A 20,464-nucleotide genomic window follows, 5' to 3' on the forward strand; every position below is an offset into this window, starting at 1 on the left:
CTTTTTAGGCGCAGGAGAGTATTTAAATGAACCATGCAAGGTGATTTACTAAGGTTTGCGCTAGTCAATTTACTGGTATTACTGCGATTATTTACCGTCCAAAAAAAGCTTGTCTTAAACCAGACGCTAATTTGCGCTGCTCTTGGTAGATTGTGTTGGTTATTATGGAAATGATTTGGCTGCGTCTCTTCTTTAAAGTGATAGTTCACCCAAAAATGAAAATTCTGTCTAATTCTTAGTCAATGGGGGGGGGCGAGATCTGCTTGGTAACAAACATTTTTCCAAATATCTTCCTTTGTGTACAGCAGAACAAAGAAATGTATACAGGTTTGGAACAACTTGAGGGGGAGTAAATGATTACAGAATTTTATTTTTGGGTGAACTATCCCTTTAATTTGCATCAGTAGATCATTTGCAGAGCTTTCCACTCCCATCGGCACTTTTTTTGGAATTGTGCTCTCATGTTAATTTGCCCTGTTTATTAAATCTGGCCCATAGTTCTAAAAATCATTCTCAATATTAAAGAACAGCAGAGTCCACACCACAGTTATAACGATAACGTCACAGCTAAACAATATCGTTATTGTCACTTTTAGAATGATTTTATCCAGTTGATGAATGATAAAAACATTGACAGTCCATCCTGCTGTAACAAGCTCGAGCATTTAAAGTGACAGACAAAAACACGCTTAGAATAAACTATATTGTCTGCTGGAGTGGACGCTAATATAGTTATCTTTATAGTTATTGTTCTTGGTGTGAACAGGCCTTAAATCATTAGCAATCTGCAATTGCATGGCAAAAATCTGTGGTATTTGTTGATCACGAACTACGCTAAATGAGCCTGTATGGAGCGTGCAGCAGCATATTTATGTATTTACTTCATGTATTTACTTTGAAACATGCAGCGCGCACATTTAATTAAATCACTGAAGTTTAATAATCAATCAATATTATGATTCTTGTTTTTCTGATTCTTCTGTACCCAAATTGAAGAACTCTTCAAATGATAGTTAAGACTTTTCTTATCCCATTTAAGATATTTAAGACTTTTATGGCCTTAAATTTGATAAAACTGAAAAAGTTAATTCAAATGTAAAGAAATTTATTTGACTAATTTTTGAATATTAAGACAAGCTTTGAATGTTAACTTTGATTGTTTTAAAGTTTTGTTGACTTTAACTTTGAAACCATTGTTTGAAAGTTTTGATTTAAAAAATATAAGTTGAACGATAGACAGAATGAACTATAGACTGAACAAACGACAGAAAGAACAAACAAAAGATTAAGTCATAGATAGAATGAATTACAGAATGACAGAAAATACAGAACAAACAAATGATATACAGAACAAATTATAGAAAGAACAAACAAACATTATACAAAACAAATGACAGATAGAACAAACAAACATTAGATAGAAATAACAGACAGAGAGACAAATAGATAGACAGAACAAACGTTATGACAGACAGACAGACAGATAGAGAGACATCTAATTTGTTATATCTCTCTCTCTGTTTCTCTGGTCACACCATAGTATGGTAAAATCTTGAAAAATTGACATACACCAGTATGTAGCCGGACCCCTACAGTGCACAACATTGTTAAGACTCCATCACAGAGACAATATGTCACTCCCTGTTCACCAACTGCAAGAGAGCCCAAACAGCCCAGCCCAGACAGAAGCTCGCTGACGCAAAACTGCTATTCTGTTCTCAGGATCGTCAAGCCGCTTTACCCCCAGCCTCTCTGTTTGCGGACACTGGGAGCTCCATAAAGAAATCATATCATATCTCGCCTCTGCCGCTGTCAGAGTCTTTGAGTCACGCTGCTGATATTAATGCAAACAACGGCGCATTACAATTTCGGCGGCAGGCAAATGCCATTGTTTCCCCAAGCAAACGGCTTGTCGCTTCTTTGAAATGACAAGCAGTATCAGTCGGTAGGACTACGAGCATCAGTGCACAGATGTTCCGCAGGGATTTGAGCTATGAGGCCAAGCTGTCAGCAGAAAGCCATCAGACAAATTTGACAATATGGAAGATCTGTTGATCTGTTCTGCCTGTGTGTTTTTTTTTTCATATTCATCAGAGAATGAACAGAAAGAAATTCTCAGCGTAGATTTGAACACTTTGCAGCGCACTGTAAAGGCCTCAGAGGCCGTTTTTAACCGATGTATGTATTACAGATATATACGCTTTGAAGTGATACTGAAGTGCTGTCAGCAGTCTAGAGGGATTCTATGTGTGGATGTAAAAGCTTATGACATTTATCCTCTGAGTTTACATGATTTCAGTGTGGGCAAAACAGTTCTGCCAAGGGGGATACTGGATCCTAAAGTGCAACTTTCCCAGACCGATCAGTACACTGAAGTGCTTAAAAGATGAAATATGTAATCACAGAACAAAAAGAAAAACATGTCCCAGTGATCTCTGGCCATGTTTAAAATGAAATTCTTGCTTGGGAATTGATGGGAAGATTAAATGCACAAAGAAGCTTCATGATCATTTTCTATTGTGTAATTTTTATTAATGGAAATACTTCATAATCTAGCAAGTTACAGAAATATTAAGGGCCCTATTTTAACCATCTAAGTGCATGGTCTGAAGCGCGTGCCGCAGGCGCACTTAGGGTGTGTTCGAATCCACTTTTGCTAGTTTAACAATGGAAAAAATGGTCAAAAAAATGGTCCAAAAGGGTTGTACTTAGTCTCTTAATGAGTCATAGGTGTGCTCATCTCCCATTCCCTTTAAAAGCCAGATGCGCTTGCTATTTACATGGCAGATTTTGAAAGTGGAAAGACTGAATGCTTCTCCAGAGAGGAAACGGATCAGTGCATTTGCTATTTAAACAACGTGGGCGCTGAACGTGAAAAAGTGATAACTGCGTCGGACTGAAACTAGCAAAAAACACTTGCGCCGGGGGTTATGATAGGGCCCCAATAGTCAGACCTGCAAATTCACAAGAGGCGAAAAAGGTTACATGAAGCTTCGATTGACATGGTGACATGGATTTGATTTCGATTCAGACCATGGTGACATGGATTCGATTTCGATTCAGAAGCTTGTGATTTGATTTAATTTCGATTACCTTCAATTCAATATTGATTAATTTGGGGCATATCAGGTACAGTATATGGCAAGCTTCCTCAAAGAAAAAATATTTCTCAACTAATGCTGTAAACTATACAGGGAACCACAGTTGTTACATCATTATAATATTAAAGGTTAAAATTAATTGATTTGTAAGCTACTTACTTATAAATTATACATAAGGAAGTTTTTATAATAACATATAATTGTTTGTTATTATAATATAATTGTTTCTACTTACAGTAGGTGGCGCTATATATATATATATATATATATATATATATATATTTAAATGGTGGCTGTCATAAAACATATTTATTCAAACACATTCAATATTGAAGTACAATATTAAGTACAAATACAATGAATATGCAATCCTATAGGACATATATTTAGCAATACGCTCCTCTCGAAGTTCATTTTTGTAGCTGACTAATGAGTTTTTGCACATTAAACAGCTTTTCTGAGATAAATGACATTGTTTACAAGCTGTTTTAATGTCGCCTTTCCGCGGTTGAAACACTGATTGATCGAAAACATGTGACATGATATGGATTTCGGTAAGTTGTACTGTATCTTTCAACATACCTTCTGATGTTCATTCATGTTTATTTTGTGTTGTAGCTAGTGAGCTCTGCTTGAACTGAAGCACTACAGCGATCTGTCATGCCACAGAGCGCCAAGAAAGACTGCAATAGCTCGAGAGACGTCTATGGTCTCACTCCAGTCTATGGGAAAGTAGCCCATTTTTGATTCTTGTGAGGTTTATTGTGCTTGCACTTTCACCCCGATCATTACCATTTCAAACAGCGTTTTGCATTGTGCACAGTATAACTACTATACAGGCCTATTGCAGAAATTGTAGCCTGCTATTATGTTATTCTGAACACAAACCGTCTCCACTAGTCTCCAAAGGACCAGGCTATCTTGCCTCATTCTCTTGTTAATTTGGTGCTCACTGCCAACAGGTTAAGTGAAGCATCAGTGTCTAATTGACGGCCTGACCAATTAGTGGCCAGAGCTTCTGCTGATTGTGTAGCTGCTCTTAAATCGGAACTAAAGACTAGAGCTAATCAATGCCTCTCCGAGTCCATGTGATAACCTAAGGACCCTCTCTGGCTGCTTAACTCCAGGAGCACAGCTCTGAGGCAGATAATGTCAAATTAAACCAACAATATTGAATGTAAGTCTAGAACTGGGTTACACCCACATCTGATAAATGTGCTTGCCGACTTGGTGCACGTGCAGATTTTCTTCTCTGGTGCGTCCATGTCAGAATTCTCATAAGACAGGAAGTGTACAGGAAAGAGAGCGTTCCAATTAGATGCCATTCTGCTGTAATTCGCTGTATGCGTGCAGGGAGCTATCAGCAACACAATATGGAATGGGTCCAGCTTTCCAACAGTTGGCAGAAGAAAGTACAGCGCCCTCTCTAGGCTCTCTACAGTTACTCAACAAGGCTAGTCTGATGCCAACAGCATGTGTGCAGTGTTTTGTTTGCCAGGTGATAATATTTGGAACTGTTTCAAGATCAGCAATTCTTTTAATTTAATGTTACAGAATTCCAGCAGAAGGAAAACTATCAGTCACCTCAGTACTACACAAACTTTTCTATGATATAACACATTTTGTGAAGTGAAATGCACTTCTCCTGATATCTCCTATACAGTGTAAACTGCATAGGGACCCTGTGAATCAGAACACAGCTGGGATCAGGGCTTGCTGCTCTGTGCAGCATCAAGACACACTCAACAAGTGCTGCATACTTCATGGCGGAATGCGTTTCCTGTCACTGCAGGTCAAGCACTGTTTACCAAAGTTAGGCTAGTAAATGCCAATCAGCACCTGGCGAACACATATCTCTGCAGCACCCCTGTAAACAAGCATGTTCATGACTGGTAAAATTAGTTCTATCGTGCATGCAAATGTATTAAAAACTCTATGAATTACAATATAAGACACTGCTTATATAAGACCAGAGCATTTTTGTTTTGATAATCTGTCATGCCACATGCAATGCAGCAAACAAACACAAAACCCACTATAGTTGGTCTACTAATTTCAAAAGAACCCACCTGCTTTCCTGTGCAGAGAAAACACGTTCATCAGAGAAACACTTAGAAATTAAGTATCTAAATATCTTAGGCTAAAAACTCAAGTTGCACAACCTCACTGAAACTAGAAACCATTTTTGACACTGGTTTAAAAAAAAAAAAGGGCCTTGTCACCTTGCCATTTTCGACAAACAAGGAGCACAAATATTTAACAGAACATCTGCTATTTCGAGGATTTGACATTAGGATTATGCTGTGGCCTTTATTATAGCGAGGTGAGTCGGGTTGCGCCTGCAGGTGAGACAGAGACTCGCATTGTGCAGCGCCTTAAAAGTCAGACTGCTGACCTTCTGGTGTTGGAAGAATTTGAAATCACTGAAAGTCAAATTATGAACCACTCAGATTCCAGGTGATATCGGCGCTTAGAATAGGATATTATTTCTCAAAAAAAAAAAAAAAAAAAAAAAAAATATATATATATATATATATATATATACACACACACACACAATTTATTTATTTCTACATATAATTTATTTATTTATTTTATTTTTTCTCCAAAATAAATAAATAAATAATATAAAATAGTATATATAAATACTATTAATAATAAAATAATATATATATATATATATATATATATATATTATAAAATAGTAATAAAACAAAATATTTAGACTAATGTAAGCATGCGTAATGTAACAACCAGCCTTCCCAGCACATAAGAACTATTCTTACTGTCAAGTTGGAGCAAGATCAGCATACGCCAGTGATGCACCCACATGACATTTGATACTCACTTGACGGTGCGTAAGTGCTTGGTGGTGTGTGGAGATATAAGCTTGAAGACCACATCCAGCCCTCGGTTTTTCCCCAGCAAGTCGGCCGTGGTCACTAAAACACCAGATATGTGATTAACACAACAATAAAAGTCTTTGCAACATTGCTGAACCCAACACTACTGAAAATATCACATTTCATAGTGCTGTATACCGGATCCCTCCTGTCAATCTTGTGTGGGGGTGATCGTTCTCCACAAGGATAGACTCAAGGGGGAATTTTAAGAGACCACCGAAGTCCAAACTTCATCCGTATAAACAAGGCATGTGCCCAGATGATATTTCATCTATTAATATATTGTGCTTGCTACAAGGCTACCTAGCATCATAAACACTGACGGTCACTACGGTGGAATCTCTTCTGCGTCACAGAGCACACAGGCTGTACATCTAATGTTTCAAAAAAGGATATATTTCAGCTTTTATGATAAAGCATAAAAGAAGACTTTTGGATGCCTTTTCGGAACGATAACTGAGAGGTGCATTTCTCACGGTCACATCCTGAGAGCTGAACTTCCTGTGCTGGTATCATTCTTAGGATAGCTGTCACATAACTGATAAACAGACCCCACATTATCAACTCCACATACAGCGGGAAGACGACTGCATTTGAAATAAAATCCAACAAATGCCAATTTGCATTTTATGGCCGATTACCTGTTATCGCATTTTCCACAAAAGCAAGCACTAGTGGAATCGCATACCAATAGTAAATCAAAGGTGGAGGCCAACCTCCTCCTACCCCATGTAGAGCCAAAACACAATATATTCATCTTTAAGTTAGATTTAAATATGGCAGGTGCATAAATACAACAGTAATGTAGTTCCAGGCACAATAAGTACTAATGCTTGGTTTGCAATTTCACCTGAACGCGTTATAGCTGGAAATATGTTATGAAAGATGGAAAAATAACCATAGGTACAAAGAAATGAACAGATGTTCATCAAACAAAGCTGTTATATGGGAATTATATTAAATCGCAGAGGTACAAAGGCAGAAAGTAAGGTGACGGAATATGAAAATGGAATGAGACTTTTCTTAGCATGGAAAAGCCACTTTTATGGACTGTGAAATGTGAATTGTTTGAATTCAGTTCTGTTGAAAACAAAAAGAAATGTTTCTTGGGCAGCAAATCAGCATATTAGGCTGATTTCTGAAAGATCATGTGACACTGAAGACTGGAGTAATGATGCTGAAAATTCAGCTTTGCTATCATAAATGAATTGCCTAATAAATTAAAAATATATAAAAATGGAAAAGTTATTTTAAATTGTAGTATTTTTAATCAAATAAATGCAGCCTTGATAAGCATGAGAGACTTCTTTCAAAAACATATTTTCAAACCCAAACAGTAGTGTGTATATTATAGTTTTTATTTAGTTAGCTTTTTGAGATTAATACTGTCACTCCAACTGAGAATAATTCATGCAAAAATTGATTTAAAAGTCAAGGTTTTTGAGTCAGAGAAGCTACTTTAGCTCATCTACTGTAAATCATGATAGCTTGTAGCATAGCAGGGCAAAAATGAATTGATCTCAGATCTGACTCACCAGAAGAGCAGAAGACTCTGAGGACCCAAAGACAGGCTGCAGCTCTCCGGGCATTCATCACATTCTGCCTTAGCAAACCCAGAACCACCAAAACGGCATCTGCCTTCTGTGCTTTCAGACCAATTTGACGATCTGAGGGAAAAAAGAAAAGTATGTTCCACTTTGACATTCATTAAACGTTCATTTGTGTCGTCTTGTTTGACAGTGCTTTGCTCACTACAGGGATCTGGGATGGCAAAAATTTTTGAGCTGTTGGCAGCTGTGATGAAACAGATTACTTTGGTTTGGAGATCAAAACCACATTTGCTGGGATGTCTAATAGGGAAATTGGGATATCAAAGGGACAACATCACTTTCAAAATTAAATACAAAATCAGATTTATTCTAAGTCTGAATGCAAGAACAGGAGTGATACACAAGATCAACCCTAAACCATTTAAAGTTAACATAAAATACGGTCGTCCACCGGAAGCTAGTTATTTGAATTTATAAAGTTTTAAATGTCGATATTATTCTTTATTGAAAACTCTGTGCGGGGTGAAAATGCGATCTGTAAAAACCCACTGCCCAGAGAGAAACGATATATAAAAATAATTCAAATCTACCACATGACCCAACATCCCGCAGACCCACCAAGACTAGAAGCGCTTACAAAAACAGCTTGATCACAACAACAAAAAAAGTCCCCACTTGCGAATAAGTTTATGCTTTCAACAGATGGAGTTTGTTTTTAGATATGTTTTGTCTAAATGGAAAGGAAGATGTGAGGACTAAGGAAAACATTCCCTGCTGTTTTGACTTGCCCTGTTGCTGAGGTTCATTAGGACAGACATCAAAGTGCAAGAGTGGAACGCTGACAGACACAAGATCCAGTGAGGGATCAAACTCTCACTCCTTAAGTTACACAACATCGAAACAGTGACCATGATTATGCTTAGACGGTGACCTCTGACCCCGCAGGATTGAGGGCTTCTACCTGACCTGACAGTGACCCTTCACATGCTGTCTGCACCCTCTAGACGAGACGTGAATTATGGGCAATCTGCACATGAGAGACGTCTATTTTTGGTGAGGTGCTATTTATAGCAATTCAGCAACGAATTCAGAAATTCTCAGCACCAAAGATGACTAAATTATAAATCATAATGTAAAATATGACTGTTTCCTGCAGTGAGAATGACTTTAAAAAAAATAGTTGGAGAGAAAAACGTCAAATTGAATTGGAGTTTAACAAATTTTAGGTTATTTTTGGTCCACAGCAAAGGCTAAAATGTTGAGTGAAATGGCAAAAATCACAGCCAATCAGAACATATTTAACATTGAAGGAATAGTTTAGCTAAAAATTAAAATTGTGCCATTATTTTTTTACGTATCCGCTAGGGGTTTAGTGGTACATGTATTCGTCCTGACCCAGATATATCACTTAGCATTACATTTACCTCAGGCAAGTCATTTAGTGTCCACAGCTTGTTAGTTCACTAGGGAAATGAATTCTAGAAGGGAGCATTTCACTAAATATATGCACTATATTAGCTTATATATTCATTATATTTACTTTACCTGTTAGTAATGTCTTAAAGGCACAATATGTAATTTTTCGCCACTAGAGGTCGCCTATTCAAAACAAAGGCGTAGCTTGATGACACAGAGATTGAGCGCAGAATCATGGGAGATGCTATCTTCACCTTAGAGCCAGTGAAAAAGAATCCGACAGGACTCGGTCAGAAATCATGTTTATGGATAAAATTATTATTAACGTAACTGTAGTATGAAGCAGAGCCCCCTGCTGTACCGAACACATACCGAACTGTGACTTCAATACCGAGGTACGTACCGAACCGTCATGTTTGTGTACCGTTACACCCCTAGTATCCTCATGTTGTCCTAAACCCATATCCTGCTATTTTTTCAGACGTTTTTTTCCGAAATTTTAAATATTATTCAAATGCTCTTTTATATGCAAGCTGAAATTTAAGTCACTATTTACCTGTGTTGTTATAGTTAACTAAAACTGTTACAAATCATTTTCTGTTAATTGAAATAAAGCTGAAATAAGATAAAATATCAATATTAGATATAAAAATGTAGATATTAGATGTAATATAAATATTAATATAAATAAATAAATATTAGATGAAGAGTAAAAAATGTTGCCTTGACAACTAACTGAAATAAGTTGAAGTACTAAAATTAGTAAAACTACAACTAAATTAGTAAAAAAAAAAAGTAAATTAAAGCAAAACAGAAATATACAAAAACTAAAATGATGAAAGCACATACAATTACTAAAACTCAAACTAAAATAAAAATAAAAACTGAAAATATAAAAATAAAAGCTAATTAAAATATATTAATAAATACTATAACAGTATATAAATAATACTTTAATATTTGCTTTGAGTTGTTTTTCATTGCTCGGGGAAATCTGTTTACCCGCTTTAAATTACAGCTAATGGTTCACACGAATCATTGTTATCAGGTAAATAACTGCATAATAATATGTCAATCATTCCTGTGTCTCCTCCCCTTCTCTCCTAGCCTCGCCTCCCCCATCACTCACCTCGGTGGCCCACCTTAGCCAGCAGGTGCAGTAGCGGCAGCAGGATGGTGTAGTTGGGCGTGAAGCTGTGGGCTGAGTTCACCAGAGCCGTCAGCAGAGCCTCACTGCCTCCTTTCGATATCATATGATGAATCCGTCTGTCTGAGCCTAAAGGAAGCAGCCACTATAATTTCACAAAATGTCATATTTAGGCTGATAACAACTCTTACACCAACCGGCGGTGCCATCTTTGCCAATGGCGTATTATCACAAGATGATGTCTGGGTTTATTTTCGACTTTTCTTTCAGAACTTATGAAAAATCCTGCTGATTAGAACTTTGTGCTGGAGGCTGGTGAATAAATTTGGCTAATTACTTTGCTGTGAATTCATTTCAGATTACAGGATTAGTATAGTACTGCTCCACCTCTACAAGAGTATTATTCGATAGATTTGTTGGTGAATAATAGACTAGAATAAGACCAAGATATGGAAATAAATATCAGTGAAACAGTTCAGTTTATATAATTAGATCCTGGGAGAAATGTGCACTGACGTCATATCTTATTAGGACTGCTTTAAAAGGTTTCATTTTGAAGTTAAACCCTCCGGATTACTGCAGTTTTTTTCAACATTTCAAATCATCATAATTTTTTAGTGTTCTCTTAATTTAAAGTGCATTATTCACATTTGTTCATTTAGCACATGCTTTTATCCAAAGCGATTCAGAAAATGAGGAAAAAGTTATTCATTATGCAGTTTCTTCATGAGGGGACACAATAAATTTAAATTTGCATGAAAAGCATACCAGTAAATCTTTTAAATCTGTATATGGGTGTTTCTTCAACTATGGGCACTTTTGGTCCTGTGATTGTCTTGCGTTTAACCATATTCTGTAGCAGATACAAAAATATAGAATATTTTCACACATTTTGCATATTTAACAGGATGATAGGAAATGACAAACAAAAAAAAGTGATTTCAAAGTCCCTTTAAGACAAGGCATTTCACTCGGCGGCCATCTTAGAAACGCCTCTCGGGCATTCAAATGCGGCTTCTATCTCTTTGAATGGGGAAACATCAAATTCTCCAAAGCTGTTTGCCAAGCTTTCGATTAAATTTCTTATTTGAAATCACCAATGAAATCTGACAACAACTGTCCCATAAACTTTGTTTCTAAACGCTCAAATCATCACAAAAAAAAACAAAACGGTATTTTTCAGGCTGAATCAAGCTAATGCGCATGCGCAGTCCTAAGTGCGCGTTTCTATAGGAAGTGTGCGTCTGACTGTTTCTATATAGAACTATAGGTGCTTCTAACGCCCACTGCAGTGATCCCATGACTTTACCAATCGGTGATTGGCTCTTATTTAGAAGGCGGGACTTAATGTGCCATATTGCATGTTGCACTTTCTCCCATTCGAAACAATACGAGTGACACGTCCTGTCTTATTCTATAGTCTTTGGTGATATTTACCTTATTTTTCTTTGTTTTCTTTATCTCACATCTCATTTCATCTCAAGCATGCTCTTCACTGACACTGTTGTCTCCTTTGTAACCAATTACACTAATTTCTTAAAAAAAAATAAGTGTTGGTTGTGATAGAAATAGGACATCATAGCTGAGTCAAATTAATACTGTACAAAAATATTGAATCTGTGTTTATTTCACGCTTTGTTTAAATGATCAATTTGAAATATTAGACTAATAATAATAACAATAATAATACTAGGAACAGCAATAACTATAATAATTATAATAATAATACAATGTATTTATGATAGATTTTAATATTTTAAGGGTAAAACAAAAAAGTAATCTGAAAAGTAAAAAAACACAGCAAAGGCCTGCTGTAAAGTTTCCAAAACAGTTTTAATGAGACTTAAATAAATAAATAAATAAATGTATGTTGAAATATATTAGTCTACAGTAATAAAAATCAATCTCCAGAACATAAAAGTGCCTAAAGTTGAAGAAACGCCCATATATCAGCAAATTTATTTTTTGTGGAGGTGGTTTGTGGCTTTATTGGACACACAAAGTGGTTTTACTCCTTATGGTTGATGAAACTTGCAATCAGAGCAGAGACGTGACAGAAAATGAATCAACAAATCTGGCTGTATGAAAAGGGCATCTCACCTGCTGACAACAGTTCGTCCAGGACATTGAGGATGTTTAGCATGCTCTCGATGTCTCCGGCGTTCTGGAAAGAGAAAAGAAAGAGCAACACACTTAATGCAGAGGCCAAGTTCAGTTTTAGGCTTCATTGTTTAACATTACCTACAGCGTCCACACAAAATGTGGCTCAACAAACAGGAAACAATCTAAGCAACTCCAATAAAACATTCAAAGATGACATCACTATTTACACCCCATGTGATATATAGTGCTGAGTGTGTCCTGGCTGGCACAGCAAAATCTTCCAGCATTGTGTCTGTTTTCAGAATGCAATGGGGGCTCGTACCCCAGCGGGGACCCCGAGCCCTGTGGTTAAAAGCAGCAGCAGTTGACGGGTAGGCGGTCGGGGCTGTAATCCTCAGAGAAGGAACTCCACAGCTGGAGATTCAAGCTTCGGCTCTCATTATATGGCAAAAATGGCAGAGAAAGAGAGCGAGAACACAACATTGTCCTGCCTGCATCTGTGCTGACCGTGTCTTTCTGACAGTGGCCATTGAATCCTATTAGGCATCTCCACAGCCAACTGCACCGCAAAGAGATCTGTCCTGCCAGGGAGCTGTCACCCTTCCCCATATTAGTGAACTGACTAGAGATGCAGGGAAGAAAAGAAATTGTTGAATAAAGTCGTTATTTTTGTTTTGTTTTTGCGTACAAAAAGTATTTTCGTCGCTTCATAACATTAAGGCTGAACCACTGTAGTCACATGGACTATTTTAATGATTTCTTTACTACCTTTCTGGTCCTTGAAAGTGGTAATAACGTTGAGATCTATAGGGGAGTCAGAAGGCTCTCGGATTTCATCAAAACATTTTTGTTCCGGAGATGAATGAAGGTCTTATGGGTGTGGAACGACATGAGGTTGAGTAATTAATGACAGAAATTAAATTTTTGGGTGAACTAACCCTTTAATGAAAATTATGTGACAAATTATGCATTATGGGTAACACTATATTTTTTAATGGTCCCCTTTAGACATTCTGTTGACTATAGGACTGATTTTAGTTCTAGGAACTCCTTTTGGGGGAACTAAATTAGCTCCTACTTCCGAGTAGGGTCTAAACCAGCACTATAGGAACTATCAGTGACGTGAGTGTATGTTGAATGTCAGCATTTTTAAAAAGCCATATAAACATATTTACTTCACAAACATGGAAAACAGCAATAACGTCATTTACGTGTTGTCTGCAGGGTTGTGTTCTTTTCTCTGCCTCGATACTGAAAGTTGTCATAGGAGATTTTGTCTCTTAGCCCCAATTTTTGCTCTTTCAGTTGCGTAAATTATGCGTTTACATTCCATCTCCATTATCACGAAACCCACGACACACAACAAACAGCTCCGATCACGGCATCCTCCATCCACTGTTTTTAGTGTTTGTAAATGTTGCGCTTAAAGACGCCGCTGTCGACCGCTTCAGAGTTCCTATTCCCGGTGTGAATGCAACCAGGAACATGGCCCGGGGGAGACTATCCTAGTTTCTAGTTCCTATAACTGAGTTCCTAGAACTATTCGGGGCGAAAGACCCTTATAAGTAACATTTCAACAAGAAGACAAGACAAAAGACAATAAGATTTTCAGCAAATTACGATTTAAATTTTAGCTTCTATTGTATGACTTTGGAAGACTCTAAACTAAAGAGAGCACACTGGAAGTATGGATCACTTTTATATGGTACTTCTTTGTCATTTTTAAAGCATAATAACCCTGTTTCAATTCTCGTTCATTGTACGCTAAAAGGCCACCAAGACATTTTGCCAAATAAATCCTGATGTGTCCCATGGAAGAAAGAAAAAACATACAATTTGGAAAAACCTGAAGGTTAATAAATGATTTTTGGGTTTAATATTACTTGGTTCATTACTTGGACTTCATTTTCAGGGGCTATTTTGTATACTTAAATATTATAATTAAACCAATGTTTTATGCAATATCCATATAACTATGAAACATATAATGGAAAAAAATAAAATGTTACAGATAAAGGAACAAATGAATTTATTATGGGGACATTTTTATCCCCCAAATTTTATTTCTGGGTCATTTTTGTCACATTCTGTGGCATTTTCGCTCCTTAAACCCCCATTAAATTTTGACCCTAAAGCTGAGTGGTTTTAATGAAGAAACTACATTTCACTGAGGATGAACTTTTACACTAGTAGAATAGAGCGTGTGCTCTTTCTTGGAAACTGATGGCCCTGTCATCAACATCTGGGATAATTCCACACAACCATGTTAATTACTCAACATTAATGAGTGTGACTAGCATACAGAGCCAGCTGGCACATCATTACAGCATTATTTGCCCAACAATCTTTTAACAGAGTAATCCAGTGATACTTAAAATTATGAATAATTACATCTATTTTGGTCCTGCATCACCTATGCCAAGCTACAATCAAAAAGCGCAACTGTTTCCCATCTGTCAAACAGGGAGAAGGACATGAGTTAATATTCTCAGGAACCCACTTGAAAGTGAAACTCATTTCATATCCCAGTTCATTTTTAATTCTTTAATGAGGAACACTGACTACTTCTCAGTGTACACCATTAACTTTTAAGAGGGCGGCAGGAACACACCGTGAGAGCTTTGGCTGAACATCCTGTTAAAGCTGGGAGCCGCTCCGGAGGGCAAATACTCTAAATAGCGCAGAAAATCTATTAAAAGTTATTCTGACATACCTTAAAATGTTTTTTTACATCTTAGACACCAAATAGGACCTGGTGTCTCTCTGTGAGGTGATATGGGAGCTATAAAACAGGAAGGGAAAAGCAGAGGAAGAATATGAAGGAAAAAAACAACTCCAACACAGCACCCTGAGCGTCTGTGTCAGTCTCAATTTGAATTAGCGGGAATCCCATTTCAGGCACCAACAGCTCCATGTCAAGGACTGTGAATTTGGAACTTATTGGCACGTTTGACGCCAGTCATGGCTGGAGGAAGGCGACACGCTGGCTGTGGCTAATCGTGAGGGTATTACTAGCTACCCTTGTCAGTTTGCGTTGTAATAAAGGAGTCAATTCTTCAGAGCCGAGGCCACATGGCCAATGCCAAGCAGTTGCAAGGATCCTTATTTGAACTGACAGGACATACAAAGACATTCAAAAGCGCAACATTTTTATTATACATTTTTGTTATTACATCAAAAACTATATATGTATATATATATAAATCACAGTTCTAAAATTGAATGGATCAGAACATTTTGATACTTAAAGAAAAACTAGTGAAAGTTTATAGGATTATAAGGTTAAGATCATTTGCTTAATCTTACAGAGAATGTTCTCCGTACCTTTAAAAGCGATATACATTTTTCCCTTCTGATGAGATCAGAATGAAACCTTTCAAAGCTTTCGTTAATCACACAGAGCTCATTGCTGCGCTTGCTTTTCCCCTTCTTACAACGCTTTTATCAACACAGAGGGAATAGATCTCATCTTATGGTTTTCACATGCAATTAATCGCTTTGACGCGTACACTAAATAATTTCTGCTCTTCTGAGCTTGATTTTCACGCAAGAGGTAGAAAGTTATCGGAAATTCGGCACGTCGCCCTCCTGTGAGCACATAAGGCCTCTGCAGTTCATTGGCAGCAACTGATAAATAAATCACTGATATGAAATCAGTCACCATAAGCTGTGGAAGTGGATAAATATCACATTTAAAGGTACAATTTGAATTCATATGAGACATTCTGTGAGCGCAACAAATCTACTCAAAACAGATATGGAAAACGGGGAACAAAATACAATGTTTACTGGTCCTTTCATTTTAACTAAGAATTACTACTGTATTGATGCATGCTGTTATACCATTACTGTGTCTCTTGATTAGTTCACTTTAAAATGAAAATTACCCCAAGCTTGACTCACCCTCAAGCCATCCTAGGTGTATATGACTTTCTTCTTTCTGATGAACACAGAGTTATATTAATAAATATCCTACGCATCCAAGCTTTATAATGGCAGTGAACGGGACCAATGAGTATGAAGCTGAAGAAAGTGCATCCATCCACATCTATCCATCATAAACGTGTACTCCACACAGCTCCAGGGGGTTAATAAAGGAAGTGAATCGATGCATTTGTGTAAGAAAAATATCCATATTTAACAAGTTATAAAGTAAAATATCTAGCTTCCACCTAGGGCTGGGCGATATGGCAAAAAAATAAAAATTTTCAGAATGATTGACTGATTAACGATTTCGATTTTTGTTTTTTTTTACTGTTTAACTAGTCAACTTAAAAACTTAACTACAATATGATTTAAGTAACATTCTCTTTATTAACAATCTGGTTAAAAAAAAGTTCCATTCCAAGTGCACCACACATGAAGTGATCAACATGGTGTAATGTAAAACAATTTGTTAAATATCTTTGCAGAAATATGCCTGAAATATGAAGGCAAATGTTGTACAAACTTATCTTAAACATCCTATATACTCAGAAATAATATAAAATAAGAAAATGCTAAATATTTCTTAGCCAAAAAGTAATAGCAATAAATAACACCAGTAATAGGCTATTATTAACAGCAAATGCTTTGTAAAAACAGAAAACAACAGCAGCTTTCAGCCTGTCACCATCATTCAAACATGAAATATCAAACAGGTTCACAGGTTTTTGCATTCCACTGCGCTATTTGTCCTATTGTTTTTATGTTTAACGGACATGTTTAGGTGTTGCACTTGTGTCTCGCGTCTTTTGCAGCGTCTCACCCATGAAGTAGCATTCTAAAAACACGGCCGTCAAAAAAAAGCTCAACTCGCGTTTAACAACTTTGCCTTTTTTTCTCGTTCCACTGCCTGCGTCGCATTTTTATAAAGCAATAACGCATTTTTGAATGAACAGCCGGTTAAGAATAGTGATGTGTTCTATGTTCATACAGCGTCACCTGAGAGCGGTTAATCAGGCGCGCCGGCGCCATCATGAGGTCGGATCATTTTCTTCTCCTCGGTTATCAATGCTGTATTGTCAACATGTCTAATTGTAACGCTTGCTAACGTTTTTATTAAAAAAAAACGCGATTTCTTGATTTAAAAAAAGAATAAAATCAAGGCAAAACATTAAATTCGAATTAATCGGAAAAAATTGGAAAAAAAACGCCCAGCCCTACTTCCACCAGACCGCCTTGCGTATTCAACTTAGGAAGAAAGTGCTACCCCTCTCAAAGTTCAAAACGCTTACGCTACGTCCTACACCTTCTGTATTCAAAGCTTTCTTTCTGAGCTTTCTTCCTAAGCTGAATACGGAAGGCGGTCTGACAGAAACTAGATATTTTACTTTATAACTTGTTAAATATGGATATTTTTTGTACACAAATGCACCACTTAGCTTCAGAAGGACTTTATTAACCCCCCGGAGCCACGTGGAGTACGTTTATGATGGATGGATGCACTTTCTTGAGCTTCACTGCCATTAAAAAGCTTGAACGCGTCAGGATATTTATTATTATAACTCCGATTGAGTAAAGTTGGGGTAATTTTCATTTTAAAGTGAACTAATTCTTTAATGGTTTGAATAAACACTACCACTATTAACTACTACCACAATATCAGAATCAAATCTGCATATGTATGAATTCATGTCATCCCATTTAATTATTTTTACTTAATCACATGGCACTCTAGAGTATACTTTATAGTCAATCGTGGCGTTCTTCAGTCAAATGTTTTACTAAAATGACCATTAAACTATATAACTGGTCATTGTCCTGATTTCCTATTAGCTGTGCAAAATTGCTGTCCAAGATTTCTGTGGATATTAGTTTACAGCATTTCACCAATATTCCGCCAAAATAAAAGTTCAAGGATTTGAAAATTTGGTAACACTTTATTTTAGGGTCTTTTAGTTGCTTATTAGCATGCATAATGGCTGGCTGTTTATTAGTAGTTATAAAGCACATATTAATGCCTTATTCTGCATGACCTTATTCTACAATCTTAATCCTACCCAATACCTAAACTTAACAACTACCTTACTAACTATTAATAAGCAGTAAATTAGGAGTTTATTGAGGGAAAAGTCGTAGTTAATAGTTTATATGTGTTCCCTATACTAAAGTGTTACCGAAAATCTTTTAGTGAAGAATTGAAGACATAAATATTAGTATTGTAAATTGGGTCAGACTTTAGATTAGGGTCCAATTCTCACTATTAACTACAACTTTTGCCTTAATAAATCCCTAATTACTGCTTATTAATAGTTAGTAAGGTAGTTAAGTTTAGGTATTGGGTAAGATTACCGATGTAGAATATGGTCATGCATTAATATGTGCTTTATAAGTACTAATAAACAGCCAATATCCTACTAATAAGCATGCTAATAAGAACCTGTTAATAGTGAGAATTGGACCCTAAACTAAAGTGTTACCATAAATTGCAGTGTAAAATTATAACTATTATATTTATAATTGTTCATTTTTAATTTAACTATAATTTACAACAGTAATATAGAATTAAAACAACAAAAATAATAATAGTAAGCCCTATGTACATGCAGCCCTATATATAAATAATTTTAAAATAAAAACACGCAGTAAAAAAATATTAAATTTTATCTGTTTACTTGTATGTCATGTGACCTTAATCTCTGGTGGTACTTTAAAAATATATTTTACATATAGCCTATACTTTATATACAAGTATATAGTATAATATTTTACGTCTAAGGGGTTCGGCTTACAAAACAAATTTGGGAACTCATGGTCTAGTACAACAAACACAGTCTAATACAAAAAAGTGCAACTTTAAATTTAAATGGCAGAAAAAACAATATTTGCCTTGTAAAATAATTGGTTAGAACACACTATTTCAAAATAGAGCTCGCAACTATACCACCATACAGCCCGCAAATAGCAGCTAAGGTTTCAAGAATTGCGCTCCATCACGCATGTTAACGAAAACGTTTTGAATTTCGCCTTGGAAGGGGGAAAACATGTTTACATTAAACCACAGACTACTTTTCTTGGTACTGAGATACCATGTCATTTATCTTTCTCACTCAGCACATGGAAAGTGTCCTGCATATTTGGGCAGTCGTTACCAGCGCGCTTGCTTGCATCTGTGGGCCGTTCCTATGCTTAGAATGAGAGACAATCCAGATTCATGCGTTCACAAACAATGTGCGTTTACCTGCAACGTGCTGAGGAGAATCTCAAGTCCGCTGGAGCTCGGCGTTGCCATGGCTGGTCTCGACTGGGCTGAAGAACAGAAAGAGGAAGTAGAAACGAAAGAGAAGTTAGAGTGACACAGAGGCAGCACCTTCTCCCTCTGCGCTTTAACAAGACAGACGGGTACAGTTAAAGCCGAGAGGGGTTCAGCTTGTCGCATGAAACTCTATCTCCCTCAGATAAAACCGCGGGCTGCTCCAGTTGTGCACGGACATTGAGATGAAGCTCCTATTAAAAGGGCCTGACGAGACACAGGGATTAAACCAAGCTGAGCATTTCACAGGAGAGAGGACACAGGCTGGAGGGATATCAAGAGGCTGAGGAATCTTCCCACGAGTGTGTGTGTGTGTATGTGCATTTGATTAGGAAGAGAGGCGAGCGAGTGTGTGTACATGCGTGACAGAGCTAATAGAGTCAGGCTGTGCTTAAACATGGACTGGCACTGACATTAAAAAATGATCTATCCCTGAAATGAATCTCGACTGAGTAAATGAATGTGATTAGTGTTGGACAGGACACACATTCACAGCTGTGTTTTTGTTGCCATAAAGGAACCTGATGCCAGGAAGAACAATAAAATATGCAACATTTGTGTTACCAAACTCAACGATAAGGATAACTAACGATAAAGTAACGATAACTGTAACGATAAAGATTTAGTTTTAAAAATCATTAGGAATGCACCGATCATGATTTGCACCCGTGAACACGCAACAAAGGGGGTGAGGCCATGTTGGGCTGCTTTAGAGAAGAGGAAGAGTTGTTGTAGTAGAGTGTTGTTGCCATGCTGTCATTTTATGCTGGACTGCTTCACAAACGAGGGTCAATTCAATGCTGGATTTGCATGTTGATGAGTTGAATCAACTCCACAGCAACTACATAAATTTATCCACTAACCATTCAGAAATGTCCAGTTTCATTCTAAAAGTTGTAGCTTCTTCCTGAGTCTCTCCATCAGTGTTCGACTCCGGTTTGAATAATGTAAGGCTAAACAGCGTTACTTACAATCGTCATTTTGGCTGCGTGAGATTCCCCAGCTTTGTT

The 20,464-nt window shown here is 36.9% G+C and overlaps 1 protein-coding gene across 7 annotated transcripts in view; it reads right to left on the reverse strand.

Moving 5' to 3' along the window:
- LOC127507115 (cytosolic carboxypeptidase 4) overlaps positions 1 to 20,464 on the reverse strand; it is a 232,046-nt gene that overhangs the window by 130,309 nt on the left and 81,273 nt on the right. For 4 of the 7 annotated variants that reach the window (XM_051884020.1, XM_051884017.1, XM_051884019.1 and 1 more), the window contains 5 exons: positions 19,383 to 19,450; positions 12,218 to 12,281; positions 10,100 to 10,246; positions 7,540 to 7,671; positions 5,950 to 6,043 (listed from right to left, as the gene is read on the reverse strand). In XM_051884020.1, coding sequence (XP_051739980.1) covers positions 5,950 to 6,043; positions 7,540 to 7,671; positions 10,100 to 10,246; positions 12,218 to 12,281; positions 19,383 to 19,450 — 505 coding nt within the window. Of the gene's footprint in view, positions 1 to 5,949; positions 6,044 to 7,539; positions 7,672 to 10,099; positions 10,263 to 12,217; positions 12,282 to 19,382; positions 20,379 to 20,464 lie in introns of those variants that run through there. The other 3 variants (XM_051884022.1, XM_051884023.1, XM_051884018.1) reach the window with 2 other exon arrangements.

The sequence above is a fragment of the Ctenopharyngodon idella genome, chromosome 24 (genome assembly GCF_019924925.1).
Source record: "Ctenopharyngodon idella isolate HZGC_01 chromosome 24, HZGC01, whole genome shotgun sequence".
Lineage (NCBI taxonomy): Eukaryota > Metazoa > Chordata > Actinopteri > Cypriniformes > Xenocyprididae > Ctenopharyngodon > Ctenopharyngodon idella.